At 34.7% G+C, this 18,954-nt stretch overlaps 1 protein-coding gene across 1 annotated transcript; it reads left to right on the top strand.

Moving 5' to 3' along the window:
* Window positions 1-16,599: 16,599 nt before the first annotated feature.
* On the top strand, window positions 16,600-18,574 carry LOC108372334 (uncharacterized). Its single transcript, XM_017627996.1, has 4 exons — window positions 16,600-17,118; window positions 17,191-17,356; window positions 17,627-18,152; window positions 18,322-18,574. The coding sequence occupies exons 1-4, from the start codon at window positions 16,733-16,735 to the stop codon at window positions 18,504-18,506; spliced, it is 1,263 nt and encodes a 420-aa protein (XP_017483485.1). The 5' UTR covers window positions 16,600-16,732; the 3' UTR covers window positions 18,507-18,574.
* The last annotated feature ends 380 nt before the right edge of the window (window positions 18,575-18,954 follow it).

Below are 18,954 nucleotides of genomic sequence, written 5' to 3' on the forward strand. Positions count from 1 at the left end.
GTGTACATATTAGACTTCAGTTCATAATTTTTTCATAAATAAATATTGAAAATTTTCAAGAATATTCAAGGATAACATTAAAAGGACATTTTTAATATATTCATCCTGGTGCTCCATAAAATTAATCTTTTTCAATCCTACAGAATTTTTTCTTTTATTTTATATTAGCAAATACCTGGCGTACTTTCCTTCCACAGAAATATCGATCAAAAATATTGTAGGACATTCTACTTTGCATTCCCCGAAATGAAACAAAGAAGCGAAACAAATAAAACGTTGTAGGACATTCTACTTTGCATTACCGGCAATGCCTAAATGAAGCGAAAAAATTCGAAGACATTATAACGCTATGCCTTCTAGAACACGTTACCACTAAAAGTGATTACCGATTTTTTGCTGGGGAGATAAAAATTCTAAAACTTGTTTTGGCTTCTGTTACTCTAATAAAGATGAATTATTCTTTAATATCTATAATGTACAGACATCGGCCTATTATAATAGCCGTCATCGATTCGCCAACAGTTAGCGAGTGGCGAAACGAACGAACAAAATGAGGTACAACCAAACTCGCTATCGTCTATCCATGCTAGCTAACTTTGTTGTTGCTTTCACATGCAAAATTTTTCGTTAAGCGACCGGAACTCAAACATAGCAAGCAGCGAAGTGGCGAATCGATGACGGCTAATATTATTATTTGTTATAGATTTTTATTTTACTTTGCATTGAATTTTTCAAATAATTTTATTCAATTAAACACGTCTTTGAAAAAATACCTTCGTCACTATATTTGGCCCGAGTTTTGCGAGTATTTATGAATATTTTATGTGTATTTATGGTCGCACTGAGAGTTTGTATCATTTATTAGTTCTAAAATTTGTATGTTTCCAAATGGAACTCGTCCTATCAAAAATGGCTTTAATAACTAATGTAGCAAGAAATAATTGATTGCTACCACAATCCAAAAAAAAAAAAAAACAAATCAGTTTCACAATCAAATAACCGGAGAAAATACAAAATACATCCCACAGTCAGAAAATGTTTGCTGTAACGGAAACGGAAGTACATGCAACAGGGCAACTTGTACCAACATGCATGCAATTGCTTTGTGGGAAGGACAACGTTCAAACGGAATGTATTGGATATCTTACGTAATGTTTAATACAGCCTAAAAAAACGTGTTCCTGTGAGAATTATCTAAAACAGGAAATAAAAGAAAAACTTAGTATTTGTAGTTGCAAATACTTACGATTCGCGAAGTAAGGAAATGCGTTAAGTTAGATACAGGAAGAAGTTATTGGAACTTTGGTATTAGGCGAAGGAGTGTTTGTTGACCTTTAAGGAAGAAAGTTAAGAAATAATGAGTTTCTAAAGTTGTAAGCCAACCGAAATGTAAAGAGGGGATTTAGTGGAACGGAGAAGAGGCTAGTTAATGTAATATAATTGAATGAAAAGCGAGGAAATTAAAACAAATGACAAACTTCATAAAATTAGACAACGAAAATGTCCAGTCTAGCTTAAAGGAGTAAAACCGAAAATGAAATGAAATAGATATGGAGCGATAACAAGTAATTTTTAAGCAAAAAACAAAACCGACTTCAAATCTCATATACAAATTTAGGAGTGTCGTTAATTTTTTCATGCTCCAATGACTGTATCTAAACCACATTAGTATGGGACCACCTGTGAGATACTATCTTTCCGATGCAAAAAGAATTTTCGAACTCGGTTGGCGTGGTCCAAAGTTATGCGGCAACATACATAAAAAAATATATATATAAAAAAATAAAAAACATTCCGATGAATTGATAACCTCCTCCTTTTCTTAAAGTGGGTTAAAAAGTGAAACGAAATGGAATAGAATGTTGTGAAATTTAATAGAATGAAATGGAATATATTGGAATAAAATGGAGTTTAATAGAATAAAATGGAATAGAAATGAATGTGGTGAAACAAAATGGAATTAAATTGAACGGAATAAAATGAAATGGAATGGAACATACGAGAGTAGAATGGAAAGCATATACATACGTACATATTTCTTGAAAAGTGGAACCCATGGAACCAAAACTAATATAATTAATAAATTTACATACGCTGCCAATTCATTTTCGGACTGAGTGCTTTGGATGTAAGATTAAATATTTGTAGATTTTATTTAAAGTTTTCGCGAAGAATAAAAAAAATGTTCGCTCTCGACTTCCTTAAAATTTTAGTTCATTCATTTAGTTAGTTGGTTAAAGGGGTCGACAGTGATGGCACATAGCAAATATACATACATACAAATGTACATGTATGTATACACATATACATATATGTTTATAAACATGTATGTTAGCGAAAGTACAAAATTCGAAAACGGACAGTAAGAGGGATGGCTCCATTGACAGTTTTAAAACGAAAGGCACCCACACACGCAAACATAAAAGCCCGTACGCTTATACATATCTATCTCAGCAATAGGACATCTAGTGTCAACAACGTAAATGCAAACATCAGAGTCAGTTGGAGGTGGAGCTTTGCTTTAAAACAAAAGCAACAGATTCAAAACAGCAGCACCAGCACTTTAAACAATAAGAACAACAGCGCAGAATGTGACAGAACTGGGAGTCATCGAAAAGGACACAATACCAAAGCATTTGATGAATGGCCACAAAAGCCAGAAATCCTAATAAATATCCTGCCAAGTTGGCAGCAAAACAGCAGCAGCTCCAGCCGCTGGCTAATAAGAGAAGAGCGCAGCGCTGGCAGGCCAGAAATGCAGTTAGGCCATTAGTCATGACATTGAAGGCATATACGAGTATACATATATATACCGAATTGCTTATGGGCAACTGCTATGTGGGAGCAGTGGGTTGGAGGGGCTGTGGTTATGTGTGGATGTGCTTATGTTTGTGGGGCATTGCTTACCAATATCCTCTGGTCAGCTTGGCGATCGGCTTAAAATAAAAAGAGATGACACTTCCACACTTTGCTAAAAGTTGGGCCAAGCTTCTCCACCGATTTGCGGTCCCTGCCTTGAATTTGTCACAGAAGTGGAGGGCCCTACGGTTTTTTGCCGCTTGTGAACGGCAAATTATTTTTGGTATGAGAAGATTTTCATGACTAAAGTACGCTTTAGGGTTTGCCTACGCCTCTGCACAGGCGCAAACGCCTGTTGGATATTTCTCGGACCAGGCATCGTGGCTGGGTTGTAGTTGGCACCTCTAAACACTCGACCACCTCGATCGCATTCAGCTTGCTGTGCCTAAATCGAGTCGAGTCTGTCATTGACAGGCTATGCTGGGAGCGAAAAGTGTGTGTTGTTGTTCACTTGCAGTTGATAGGCTTTAATACGATGGCGCTGGCGCAGGAATGTCCATTCACATGAACACATAATTCGAGTGGAAGGAGATTTCACTGCAAAATTTGTGCGAAAATGAACACAGACAGCAAGCACGGAAAGCAGAAGTGTGATAAATGACAAAAAAGCTTCAAAAGCCAATGACTGTATGTTTGTATGTACGATGTGTGTATACTATGTACTCTTGTAAGTGTTTGTGAATGTTGTGAAACTTTCACTTTGATGCTATTTTCTGCATGTGTTTTTTTGTGTTTTTAGTTACGACAAAGTGCGTGTACTTACAATACGCCGAAAAATTCAAACCTTATGGAAAAAATTCTAATTTTTTCTTCTTCACCTTCGCATTTATCAACATCATCTTCTTTATATCTATTTGATCGCCCTGCTCTTTATCGTCATCCCTACCTCCTTTTTTGTCTCTTAACTCTCATCTTAACCTTTATCTTCATCTTTTTTTTTCTTCTTCGTCTTCGTCTTCATCACCCACTTTCACTTTCGTTTTCATCTTTTTCACCCTCTTGCTTTTCTTTCTACTTTCTCATGTTCACCCTTATCTTCGTGTTCATCTCCCCATCTTAGACTTTGTCTTTGTCTCTTCCCGCCCCAGTGGCGTACAATGCAGGCTTCCGCGTTCAGCCTACGCATTCGCCATAGAACATCTTCACCTTAGCGATTAATATTTAACGCAAAAATTTAAACTTGGATTTCACAAAAGATTTCGAATATAATATTTTAACCCGTTCAATGACGTATCGAACCGTTATCCACAAAAATTGATAACAGCCATCTTTGCGAAATAAAAAAGTAAGTGCGCCTGGGCCACACTGTAGAAGTGAAACTTACGTTACTTATCTATGTATACATACACACATCTGCTTTTGCTTGAGGTTATATTTTTTCGCCTTTTTTCTATCAATGTAGATCCCTACCTCTACCACTGTTCGTTTTAATAACATTCATGTTATTCTGTTTTTCCATTATCTTTACTTTTATCATTATACTCTATTGATAACAAAATCGATTATAACGTCCATCAAAATACCGATACCAAAATCGATGACAAATTCGATAAAAATTTCAATGGCAACATCGATAATACCATTGGTAGCTAAATCGATTAGAAAATCGATAAAAATATCGATATAAAATCGATAAATATCGATAACAAAATCGATAAATATCGATAACGAAATCGATAAATATCGATAAGAAAATCGATAAATATCGCTACCAAAGTCGATAAATATCGATAACAAAATCGATAATTATCGATAACAAAATCGATGAATATCGATAACAAAATCGGTTAATATCGATAACAAATCGATAAATATCGATAACAAATCGATAAATATCGATAACAAAACCGATAAAAATATCGATTATTTTATCGATAGGTCTCGATAATCCCAAAAATTTCTAAAATCCAAAAATATTTCCCAGATTGAGTCTCTGTGTGTCTCCCTATATCCTTTCCTCTTTAATTACCTCTATTTTAATCTTTCTTCCCCTATCTTCATCTTTGCTTTTATCGGTATCCTCATCCTGCTCTTTGTCTTTACTTCTGTGTTCATCATTTTTTCAGCTACATATTCCCCTTCACATTTGTTCTTATATATATAAGTAAAGTGTTTAGATTTACCTTGGTCTCAATTTTTGCCTTTATCTTTACGCATCTTTGTTTTTGTTGTTATTTTTACCTTTGCCTTTATCCTATTCTTCATTTATTTACGTAGTCACATTTACTTTCATTCTTGTATTGCATCCTAAGTGTTATTCTTAAACCTTTTGTTAGCAAATTTTTGTTAAATTTATACTATATGCATACACATAAGAAGCACTTGTTTCAGCCCCAACAATTTCCGTTGCACCATTTCCGTTGCACCATTTCCGTTGCATCACTTCCGTTGCACCATTTCCGTCCCAACCAGATCCGTGTGCAATTTCCGCTGAATTAGCCAATTTACTCCCAACCAACCAACCGCCGCTTTCACTTAAAAAAAAAACNGCTTGAAGCAGCGTGCTCTTAAAATAAATGTGTAGCTTTATTATTACATTCGAGGCGAGGATTTTCCTTATAAATTTCTTACTAATGATTAATATAATCCACTACCTTCTACATAAACCCAAACGAGATTGTTAAAAGTTTTCACTAATTAGATTCAACTTGTTTTGTCTGGATTTCATGGCTTGTTCGCTCTTAAAATTGTGAGGTGTTTGAGTAGGACTTGAATACAAAGGTTAATCATTCAAGCGAAATTTGTTAACCTTCACTTTCGAAATTTTTTAAGTATATGTGCTAACGCTAGCACCCGTCCTTGTTCTCATATGTGGCGCATACACATTTATGTGCCTTTGCCGTCAGCACTAATCAGATTGGTTAAGCTGCCCGCGACAAATTAATATGCACCAGCACTCAGTCGAGCAGCGTAGAAATCGTTCGTTAGTGGGTGTGTGTGATATAAAAACCAACAACTTTAATATAAAACAACAAAACACTTGATTAATTATTGCCAAGAAATCGGCGAAATATAGCAAACGAACGACGAACCGAACAACTGAATGAGCGTACAAGAAACAAGAGTCACTAATAGCTGGCAGTTGGCGGTTAGTTGGGTGGGACGATGAAGGAGGGGCCTTTGAAGTGCTGAGCTCCAGAGCTGTTTTATTTTGAGTCGACATGCGACGACAAGAGTTGCACTAATTTATCGTTGATTCAATAATTACATATTTACCTACTACTACATAGCTATATATGTGCATATATATGTATGTATGTATTTATAAATGAGTGTTAAGGTGAAGGAAATTTTGAAGTTGCTTTCATTAAGGTATTTCAAGTACACCTTAGTATGAAAAGTTATTTAAGTATGTTTGTACTAGTAGGTATACATTAAACTAGTACACATACATACATACATATATACACATTAAATGCTTTTTTTAAGCTTTTGCGACTTTTTCAACATCTCAAATGTCATCCACGTGAGCGACTCTTGATTTCGCAAATTAATGATTTCCTCATTAAGAGCATCCACACATTTTGTAAATAACATACGACATATCTATGTATGTATATATTTGAATAGCTATGTATATACAAACATACATACATAAATATGTGCGCACTTAAGTACTTGGCAACCCTTTTTAAATCTACCTATTTTCTGTAATATTTTTTTTTTTAACATACCAAGAGTTAATTGAAATCGCACGTTAACGCTGCGTCAAATATAGGCGTCGACGTGGCTGCCCACAATGTCCTTGAAACTTGGTGCGTTAATGAAGGTTACAAACTTATGCACACACATACCGGTACTTTTGTAGCTAAAAAGTTTCATTAGTTCGGCGCAATCGCAGCAATGAACGGTCGGCAAAGAGTGAAACGAAAATTAACAAGTGATGACGCGTAAATGTCGCAAGCAATTAAACAACATTTTTTCAAACGAACTCGCGTTCACGCTACCGAGCGTTTTTCGATTGCATTTTGTATTACGCGTAATTAAAAGTCACATGGTGAAGGAAGAAGTAAATGGGCGCAAGGGGACGCAAGCAATCAGGGACGCGCGAGGGTGAAAGTGGTATGCGACTTGGTTTGTAAAAATTTTTTAGCAATATAATATCAAGGACTTTATGGGGAAATTCTGGCAGCTGCCTGTCAACTCAACACAGAATTTCGAAAGGCAAAAGTCGTTCGTAAACAAAATCTTTCAAGCTAGCCTGCCTACTGTCCTTCCAAAAGACTTTCTACTGTGTTCGCTAGAATCGCCTTGTTAATATCTTATTCAATTGATTAGGGATTTTTAAGGTTCTCTAGCAAAGATTTTTATGTAAAACTTTGTATAGTTTAGTTTTCAGGCTATTCACACCCTTCTAGGGGGTGAGACCGAGAATCCGAGCTCTTTTCGAAATAAGGACCACCCTAAGGTGCATACGTGTGTATGGATGAAGTCATTTGTTGCAAGTGGATGTTTCTTTTAACTTTTTTGCCGACAAAAAAATTATAGGCTAACAATTTTTTGTGTTACAAGGAGAGGTTTGAAGCAGTACCTTTGATAATATAATTAAGGAAATTTGATTTTGAATTAATGCCGGTGTATTTGCCTGCGAAATTTGTGTTCGGATGTTACAGAAAAAGGAAGCGATTTTAATATGACTATCAGAGTCAACCGATTTGCGCAAATTTTCATGCATGGAGGGCACAGTCTACAAAAATTCTTTGAAGAGAAAATTATGAAGTTAACAAAATATTTTATAAAAGCACACTATTGTTTGTTTTAATTTTAAAACAATTGTACACATATATAAAGAAATATGTATGTATGTATGTAAGTGTGATACAATACTGGTTTGCAAACAAAAGATGGTATTTTACATGCATTCATGACTTCAACGTAAACTTAGCGTCATATGAAGAAGAACCACAGATTATGTTCCAAAAAAAAATTAAAATTTTGGAATATATACAAACATTTATTTTATTAAAGAATTTTCGTAAAAAGAAGCACGTGAACATAGAAAAGAAGCGTTCCCTCCTGCTAAAACGTAATCTGAGACTCAACACTTCCAAGAAATAGCTCGCAAAGTTTCAAATACATATATAAACCACATATGTCTGATAAAACTTTTGCCCCGCGTATTGGAACATTGACAGCTAAATTAAAGTACACAAAGAAAATTAAATACTATTTTCGCAAGTAAACTAAATGCTGCGATGTCATATTTTTTGCACCGTCGGCAAATGTTAAAAAATGTGATCATCACTTGCAGAATGGTCCCAGTGAGTAAACATCTAGTCCCTGAAGAAGAGTTCAACAAAGTCAAGGATAAGTGAATTTCATTCAGTCTCTGAGGTGATTTGATGAATAATGCCAGGCGTCTTTTTTATTTATAATTTATAATATTATTTATTTATTATTATTTTATTTACGACAGATATACGGTAAGACATATAGTCTTTTCATTGCACAAATTTAACATTTAAATTACAGATCTTAAACTTATTTTAGACTTAACCTAACAGTAATATATCATATCATATATGATATATCATATCGAGACAGGCGTCAAAACGACAAAAAAAAACTCGTTAGCTTCACACTTTAAGAAGAACAAGAACATAGTCCAGCTTATAAGCCTCGAAATAGGCTTAAGAGTGGCACAACAAACATATGCCCAACAAGGTTTCTGCGGATGCTTGGACATCGCCAAGGCCTCAATCGATTGGACCATATATTAGCCTGTTGTCAAAGCTATAGCCAGATACAGTTAGTGTACTGTCACGCAAATATGTTGAGTCCCTTGTACAATTTATTAGTAGAAACTTTTGGTAACGAATCTCAGTGCATCATTATTTTTAGATTGGCGCTTACACAATATACTAGTGCTTGCCCGTGACTGGTATTTGATAAAAGAAATCGATATCGTCTCAGTTATCTTTATCAATTTTACCAAACCCTTTCGCTATTTTCTCTTACACAATTCCTCTTTCAAAACGCACTCACTGCATTCGAACCGACCCAACAAAATAAATCTGAATTTTTTTTTTCGCACGCTTTCGCCACTTAACTAACTGTTGTTTCTTTTATTTACAAATTTCATTCACTATTTCCGTCGCCAAAAGTAACGATGTAGCAACTGGAATTCTTCCATTCCACGCAGTTTGCCTTTCAATTAAGTTGAGGATATCATTACAGCGGTAATAAGTTTAGCACCACCAATAACGAAGAATCCCCACGCAAAAACGTAAACAAAAAATTAGGTGAGTTTTTTATTTGCTAATACATACATTGATACATATTTTTAGTTCATAACAGCAGTGGGCGAGTACACAACAGCAACCGAAATGTGTAAGAAGAATAGGTAAAGCAGTGGAAGCAAAGGAAGCAAGCAGGGTGACATAGCCGACGACTATTGTAAGGGCGCGAACAGAGTGGCCGCTTGTTGCCGAGCCGAGCCGACTGACGCTTATTGCGAGAACCAATGCGAGAAAACTGGTACTATACAAATTAGTACAAATAAGCGCGAACAGGTCATAGTGGGCGCCGAGCTGGTCAGAGCGCAAAGCTGATTGAATGCGAGAAAACAGTTCCAAAGCGTATTTCAGCGCCGAAAACATTGTTTATGTTATGTTGTTATGATTTCAACTTGTTTGGAAAACATAAAAAAAAATTAAAAACAAAAATTTAAGAAAAAGTTAATAAAACATGCAATCAAAAAATTAAAAAAATAATAAAATTTAAAAATAAAATAAAAATTAAAAAATAAAATAAAAATTAAACAAAAAAATAAAAATTCAAATAAATAATAAAAATTAAATAAAATTATAACAATAGTAAAAAAATTAAAAAAAAACATAAACAAAATTTAAAAAAAAATGTAATAAAAGAAGTAAATAAAATATACATATAAAAAATTAAAAAACATAATAAAAATAAAATAAAAATTATAAAAAAAAATTTTCGATTAATATAAAATACATAAGAAAAACCTAATAAATAAATTATTGTTATTAAAAAATCTTTTTTATTTATTTTTTTATTTATTTATTTTAAATCACTATATAAGTGATGAAATTCTCCAAATTCACTTCGTTTATCATTTATTGGATGTTTTCCAAATGATTTTTTATTGATAAAATACTTTAAAACAGTAGCCGAAGCTAAATACTCATCATCTGACGAATCCATATCTTTTCACTTCAATTTCACAAGCACGAATGAACAACAAACCCAAATGCATACAAACATACATAAAACACAAATAATAGATAAAATATCAGCGCTGATTCTCGCATCCACTATGCATACTCAAACTTGTTTCTCGCATGAACAAGTTCTCGCAATAAGCGTCAGTCGGCTCGGCTCGGCAACAAGCGGCCACTCTGTTCGCGCCCTAAGCCGGAAGGAAGTGTAAGAAGTGCGGAAGCAGAAAAATAAGGAAAATAAGTTCTGAGCATGTTTCAGCGACGCAACGCAACGCATTCGAGTGGTCGCCATGCACTCGTTTATCGTTCCCTGGACGCGCCCGTCACACTTCGTAATGCTGTTGTTGCTTAGTTTCCGCTGCTCACTGTTAAATGGACGCCATTCCGCTGGTCCATTCATTCAAAAGTGCGAAGGGGTAACCAGAGAAAAAAATGAAAGATTGGCTTATTTGGAATAAAATATAAAAAATGCAATAAGCTGCCAAAGGAGTTGAAGAAAGCAACGGCAACAGAATAGAAAGAATGCCTTAATATACATGAAGTGGAATTTCGAATAACAGAAATGGCTTTTTAAAAAAGGATCTATTTACTTACTTATTTCGTTTTACACTTTTACTTCGCAAAAACTTTCTCCATCACACAATTTTTAATTTGATTTGCTTGTTATACAGCATTTTACTACCGGCCAGTGGCTGCCAGTTGTTGACTGCTAGTTCCCGTTACGCCGCTGGGTGCTCCAATTATTTCTACTTCAGTTGCTCCCACTGCTAGTGGCGTACTTCCCAGCAAACACAGCAGTCTTTAACGTTAGGGAAATTCGGATTTCTACATTAGATAATCGTTCTCGAGTCGATGACGAAGTTAGAGAACTACATTAGAATTCGATTCGAGAACGATTAGAGAAACAACGCAAATGAAATTCACATTCGAATCCCATTAGTGGTCAACATTTAGAATTCGATTAGAGAATTAATATTTTCTCAAGTCGAGAACTATGTCCCATTTTTGTTGAGATCGCTACGATTCTCGATAGTTTTTCGAGTCGTCCTCTACCGTTTGAGTTTGGAGAATGTGGCTGGTTCTACAATCATTCTCTAATCGATAACTAACCTCAATGTTTGCTGGGTTATTAGTTCTTGTTATTTGCTTTGTTGAACTTTTTATTAGACATTTTGATGATTGTCATTAGTTACGTTGCACAATTTCCCGGTAAGGATTAGCGCGCATAATGATTCCACGGTTTTCTAAAAGCTTATATAATATTCTCACGAATTTGCAAGGGAACGAGTGGATTTATTTAAAGTATCAAAATATGAGTGAACAGAAACACCGTTAAATTATGCAAAAAAAAAAAAAGATAAGAGTCTTATATTTATAGCAGTTCTTTTTTTTAAGCAGCATCGTTAGTTGTCATTAGCAATAATTATTCTAAATAATAGATTTACCGTCAGTTGATATATCAATGTAGCTCTTATACCAAATTAAATGGGATTAACGCTTGGAAATAACTAAAAGTTTATCCTACAATTATATCTAGTAAGTGTAGCAAGTATATTCTTCCAATTAGTAGGTATTTAGTAGGTAATTAGTAGGTAGGCAAAAGGACAAAGATATTTATTTTCAAAACAAAGCTCTTAATTCCTTGGAATTAAAATAGGCACGCGGCCCCTAAAAAGAACCATACTTTTACAGAGCCGTAAAAATGGTTTTCAAATTTCCAATCGAATTTAAGATTTGTTTTATTTTTCGTCATTCTGTTATTATATCTATTATATTATTATAACTACTTCAGACCTTGGGGATATGCCACCGGAGTCATAAATTCTGCGTAGCTTAGTTTCTTCGAAAGCGCCAAATCATTTTCATGTACGAGGACGGAAAAAATGAGAGATTTGTGGAACGTGATTTTAAAATCAAATTCACTTTTAATTAAGAGAAGCGCGGGGAGAATATTTTTAAATGGGTTTAAAAGCCAGGCTGAGTTAATATATACACAAGATAAATATACATATGAAATATTAAAATATGTTCCACCTGTTAAAAAAGTTAAATTCAAATTATTTAATATGTTAAAAGAATTATCAAAAGATAAGTATTCATCGACATGCGCTTGAAAATGATTTATTTGTGAACTGTATTTAAGAGAGTTGCCACGTGTTGATAAATCAAATTTCACAAGGAAGAGATTTAAAAATCTTGATTTGAAAATATTTTAAAGAGGTTTGCCATCTGTTTGAAAGTTAGAATTTATTTAACTTATAAACAATTTAGATGAAATATTAAAATATGACTGTCAAACGAAAGAGTTTTAAGAAAAACTTAGTTTGAATATATTTTTTATAAGGGAGGCAGGGAGGTCTCGAAACCGGCTGAATGAAACACTTCGAATATTTATTGAATATTTAGTTAGGACCCTGAATAGAGGTGACCCATGTTTAAAGTATTTCATTAAATTTTGGTGCATTTACGCCATGCTCACTAGTTTCCTTTATATCGCAATTATGCTCGCCATGTCAGTTACCAAATTTTCATTCGCCTCCCCGCAAGAACTAGCTACAGTTGTGGAATATAATTTTCAGATTTTTGGGCTATAATTGTATTTTTTTGCGCAAGAATTCAAGGCATTTAATTTTTCTGCAGTAGCGATCCGGCAGTCTGCATCTTGTAGTACTTGCTGACCTGGACGAAATAAGATCTCTAGTGGCCAGAATCGGTGTGGGCTCCTAGCTGACTTTGCAGATGGTTTTATGCCCGTTATCTATGAAAAAAGAATGACGCTTAAGAAGGCTTTTTAGCCGAAAATATTTCTGAAAAATTGTATTCAATTAAATTGATAAAATAAATGAACGTTAGGGAAATTCGGATTTCTACATTAGATAATCGTTCTCGAGTCGATGACGAAGTTAGAGAACTACATTAGAATTCGATTCGAGAACGATTAGAGAAACAACGCAAATGAAATTCACATTCGAATCCCATTAGTGGTCAACATTTAGAATTCGATTAGAGAATTGATATTTTCTCAAGTCGAGAACTATGTCCCATTTTTGTTGAGATCGCTACGATTCTCGATAGTTTTTCGAGTCGTCCTCTACCGTTTGAGTTTGGAGAATGTGGCTGGTTCTACAATCATTCTCTAATCGATAACTAACCTCAATGTTTGCTGGGTTATTAGTTCTTGTTATTTGCTTTGTTGAACTTTTTATTAGACATTTTGATGATTGTCATTAGTTACGTTGCACAATTTCCCGGTAAGGATTAGCGCGCATAATGATTCCACGGTTTTCTAAAAGCTTATATAATATTCTCACGAATTTGCAAGGGAACGAGTGGATTTATTTAAAGTATCAAAATATGAGTGAACAGAAACACCGTTAAATTATGCAAAAAAAAAAAAAGATAAGAGTCTTATATTTATAGCAGTTCTTTTTTTTAAGCAGCATCGTTAGTTGTCATTAGCAATAATTATTCTAAATAATTCTAAATAATCTAACCGTTGCCGAAATCACGACGATTTCCGGCCCCCAAATTGCCCCGCCTGAACAATACGGAGTAATTTTATATGGTTTTAAATTACAAATAAATATAAATTGCATAATACGAATTTAAATTCGTTTGCTAAAATTAGCTTAAAATGTAAATGACATTTTTATGTATCGTTTGGATCGAAGGTGAGATCGTCCTTCATTTCGGTCAATGTCTAACTCATCGGCTGTATTTTTTCCGAGAGCATTACAATGAACAGCAACTAAAACTACATAAATCTATCCTGAACTAGATGATGTATCCATCTGCTGTAGATATCAAATTAATATGGGCCTGCGGAATTCCATTTCAGGTTGCGTATAATCTGTGCTCTGTCTAATCTTTCCATATAATCAAGAAGTAAAGTAAGCAATTATGTTATCCGTCGTAATTCTGATGAATCATAAATAATGAAGTTGAATTCTAGTACACATAAAGTCCAATGTAAGCGCTTTATAGTCTGCAAAAACAGCGGATGTTGAAAACAAAAAAAAGCTAAAACAATTTTTTATTCCGGTTTGTCATTTCACAACAAATTAACTGCTACAGTATTTATCTTTGAGTAATAAAAAAAAATAATTAGAACTTCAATTATCTAGTATGCATGAGATGCGAAAAATTACAGTGCAACCACTGCTATATACATATGTACCTTTGTATATACACATGTACATACCTACTTTACAGAAATAACTATTTCTGAAAACATTTAATTACGTTGACGTATTTGATAATTAACGGGCACTTGAACTTGAATTATAAAAAAAAAAAAAAAAAAAAAACAGCTGACAAGCGATGCCTGATGTAGTATACCCAGTTTGCCGCAGAGCGTAGACGGGTTCGAATTGACGTCGTTACGACGTCGATGTGGTGAAGTCGTTTGGGTGAACTCCCAACGACGTCATACCGAATTCTTTTTTCTATACAAAATTTGTACTCCATTACACTACAATTTAATTTATATAGCTGCTTTATATCTTTTCTTTTAATTCAGATAGAAAAGTTTGGAATTTTTAGAAATGCTTGCAGAATTTTTTATTAATACGAATTTGTGTACTTTTTTGGTAATATTTTGTGTATCGTTTTGCAGTTCGCTAGTATATCGTTTTCGCGATCCGCCAGCGAACTGTGTTTTTCATACGAGAACGAGTCGGAAACGACGACGTTACGAAGTCGTTGGGAAAACTGGGTATATTTGTATATATATATATATGTATCTAGATTATCTTGTAAGTAACTGGGCTGCATGTGTATAGACATAGGCGTGTGTGAAAATGTGTTGTCGTTTTAGCGTACGCGATATGCCAATCCACTTTTATGCTATCTACTACTTGAGTACTCATTACGACGCACAGTGGACCAATAGCGAATAAAGAGTGGTAAGATATATTTTATATTTATTGAAAACCTTACTTATTTATAATAAGCTTTTACCTGCGGGTTTCACCCCACGTCTTTATAAAAATATGAGAACAACATTACACGCATTCATCTGTCAAAAATTACTTAAAATACAAACAAATTTCTGATTGGTCAAAACCTTATTGAATACCATTGGGTTATCAGCTCGCAAGATTTGGCTCGTATAAAGGGCTCATCACTAAATTGGACTAGACCAAATTTGTCTAGCTAAAAGGACAGTATACTGAGAAATTTAACCCGTTTTTGTAGAAAAGAAATCACTCAAAACATCACTGCCTTACCAAGCTGCCTTCGTATGATCAGGGGAAATTTCCAAAAAGCATACAAAAAAAAGTTTAAAAATTAACTTTGTTCCCTTGCACCTGAAGAGTTTTTTTTATTTACAGTTAGTTTTTATAATTTTTGACCGTATGGGTTACACTGTGCAACGCTTTCACACATTATTTTTACTCACATATTCGATTGATACTCGCTCTGGGTTACATTGTTGGAGAGAGATTAGTATGTACATACATATTTACGTTTGTATGTAGATAAATAACATACATATCGCACACCGTCTTCAAAAGAGTCACAACTCAAAATTACACGTTCGTCAGATAATGCGAAAAACTGTTTCTTAGCACATGATAATCATATGGGCAAGGTCGACTTTACCTTCGGTTTTTTTTAACAAATTATAAGAGAAATTCGTTTCAGCCTTTACTGAAAGGTAAATAAAAGCGCTGCGTATATTTTTAGCGCATAATCCCAAAAATGTAAAATTTTGAGTTGTGTCTCTTTTGAAGACGGTGTGCGATATATATGGTACCTACATTGTATTCTTGTATGATATGAAATTGCGCTTGAAATGCTTATTGTGAGAAAGAAGGAAAATCATTGTTTTATATTGCAATGGCGAAACGTTTTTTTAACCTACGAGCGTATTATAAACTCGTACAGATATGAATACTTATATATGTAGATACATAGATAAAAAAAAACCATATGTTGACATGACAAAGCAATTTTTTCCGTTTTTTGCTCAGATATTAAGACCACTACTTTTTTTATGTATTGATTAACTAAACAGAGAGCAATAAAACCGGATATTCAAGTTTGCGAAAACATCAATGGACAGCTTTAAATGCTTGAAAGTGAGTAGATATACAGGTATATGTAGGTATGTATGTACTACTTATTGGAATCTCACCATTGCAGGTGTATGTATGTATGTAATATGCACGTAAGTATGCTGATAAATATTTATCTGTTTGTTTGTGAAGTATTATCAGTGATTTTGTATTAAAGGGGTCATCTGTATACAAACATACTTACATATGTAAGTATGCCAGGGATTAATACACTGGAAAAAGTTTAGGGTAAGTGCTGACTAAAATTTTGAGAGACTTTAAGTTTAACTCAACAATGATAAAATTCTAGGGGATTTTCAACAGTGATTTGTGTGCTTTTTTCGCGTTTTAAATTAATTTCCATTTTAGATAGGTAAACTTATTTCTTTCAGTATGCTTGCGAATTTCATTACCAGCTCGTTTGTGTATTCATGCACTTACACGCATGGCTATCTCACAGCAGCGACGATTTTAAAAAATAAACGCAAATGTATGTATAGCTTTTGTTTACTTAACTCAAAGCTTTTGCAATGTTGTCGCCTTTTAAATAAACGTACAATGATATAGCAAATTTTTTTAGTATTCGCGCGTTACTTTACGCTAAAGCATCCCAAAATAAAAGGAAGGATGCCGCCAAATAATCGCAACTACAATGCCGATGAATTAGAGGCACCCGTGTGGTTAAATGATGAGTTCTTCATCAAGGTGTTGCACAACTTCGAGACAGAAGCGAAGAGCTTGCGTCTGAAGAGCACCGAACTGTCACCTGCCACACTCAAGGGCGACCACTATGCCAGTGTGATGTTTCGCGCAACAATTGAGTACGAATGTGATGGCGAGGATAAGTCAAAGAGGATGATTATTAAGACAATGCCTTCGTCGGAGGGACAAAAGAAGGAAATGTTCGAGAAATCATACATATTCGAGACTGAAATCGGCATGTACACCGAGGTTATACCGCGCTTCGAGCAGATATTGCGCGACATCGGCGATGAAACAGTGCTCAGAGCGCCGTAAGTGAAATATGCTAAATAAGTGTGCAAATTAAACAATAAAACTACGGTTTTTTTTTTTTTGAATTACAGCATGCTTTTTCATGAATTGAGTCCTGAAAAGATTATCATCTTGGAGGATATTGTGCCGCTGGGCTATGAAATGTTGCGTGATCGCTATCTCAACAGCGTAGAGCTTAAGGCAGCCTATAGCAAGTTAGCCAAATGGCATGCCATAAGCTATAAAATAAATTTGGAGGTACGTTCCGCGAAGCACAACGGCGATTGGTGCATATATAGCTGTAGCCATTTGACAGAACAATTTAAGTCCATCTTTCACGGACAAACTAAATAGCCACAGAATTTATTTAAAAAGTTTTGAATAGCGATAAAATATTTTAATATTTCTCGAATTTAGTACAACATTTTTCTCCTTCACGGTTGGTCCTTGAAAATCAGACTTAAGTTGTTCTGTCAAATGTCCACAGATATGTATACATACATACATAATTCTTTCATTCTAATTTAGGAGCCGCAATATTTCGAGAAATATCGTCAGGGCCTACTGGCTGTGCCGAAAATCGAAAAAAGTGCAGCTCTCGCCAGCGGCGTTGACTATTTGATCAACAATTTAAAAACTATGCCAACGCTGTCTGAGTATGTGCCGCTTTTCGAACAGCTCAAAGGTAAAATATTCCCCGGGGCCATCGCATCGTTCAAGGAGTACCGCGATGCGCCAAGGGAGGACGGATATTACGTGCTGTGCCATGGTGATTTTCACAACAAAAACATGATGTTCAAACAGGAAGCGAGCACCGGCAAATTGGTGGATGTTATGCTCTTAGACTACCAATTATGTTATGTGGGTCCAATGGTGAATGACCTGATTTACTCATTTTTTATGCTGTTAGACTCGGAACAACGCGAAAGCTTTCCAGAGTTGGTTCATTTTTACTTTACCGAATTCAAAGAAACCCTGCAGAAAATCGGACACAAAGGCTCCATGCCAAAGTTAATGAAAATACATCAGCAGCGAATGCAGCACAAATACTTGGGTAGGTTTTGCAACCCCAATTGTGCAATACTTAAAAAAACTTCGATGATATTTAAAAACTTTAAGGCCACAAAAAAATTTAGCCATGTTGAGATATTTTATTTTGCTGCAGTTTTTGTTTTTTGTTTTGTAAATAACGAGTACCCTTACAATTTATTTTCTTTTCGCAGAGCTTTTCCTTCTCATCACATTTCTTCCCGCTTGGTTGGCTTTCCGTGGAGGTGATGTTGCTCAAGATGATTTTCTAACATCCGACGACTGTAAAACTCATATATATGCTAAAAAAGAGTTCGCTGAAGAATTGGAAAAATTGTTGCCAAAGTATTTGCATCTAGGTTATTTTGAACAAGACTAGTTTTAAGTTTTCCATAATCGTAGAAACATGTGTATATATGTACGTTCTATTTAACAAAAAATTCTTATATAATTTATTAATAAAAAATTGTATCTTATTAACCCAAATTGTTCCAGAATAACTTTTTTTTAAATTTTTTTGCCTTTTTCTGTTTGTCAATTTGAATCGAGCTGTCAATTAAAGACCACACAAAGTATTTGTGAGTAGTCTTAGAAGGTAAACTGCTGTGGAAGCGCAATGCAGAGGATAGGGAGAAGAAGGCCAGTAACGCCCTTTATGCATGTAAAAGTATGCTGGGAGTCATTTGGGGTTTGTTACCTGCTCTGATGCATTGGTGCTACGCAGAAATAATCAGACCAATACTGCTTTATGGCGCTTTGGTGTGGTGGAATGCCGCAAAAAAGTCCTCATACCTCGGGCCAATGGATTGCTTACGGGGCATATCCTT

The sequence above is a fragment of the Rhagoletis zephyria genome, unplaced genomic scaffold (genome assembly GCF_001687245.7).
Source record: "Rhagoletis zephyria isolate East Lansing unplaced genomic scaffold, Rhagoletis_zephyria_1.1 Rzeph_scaffold_05650, whole genome shotgun sequence".
Taxonomy (NCBI): Eukaryota; Metazoa; Arthropoda; class Insecta; order Diptera; family Tephritidae; genus Rhagoletis; species Rhagoletis zephyria.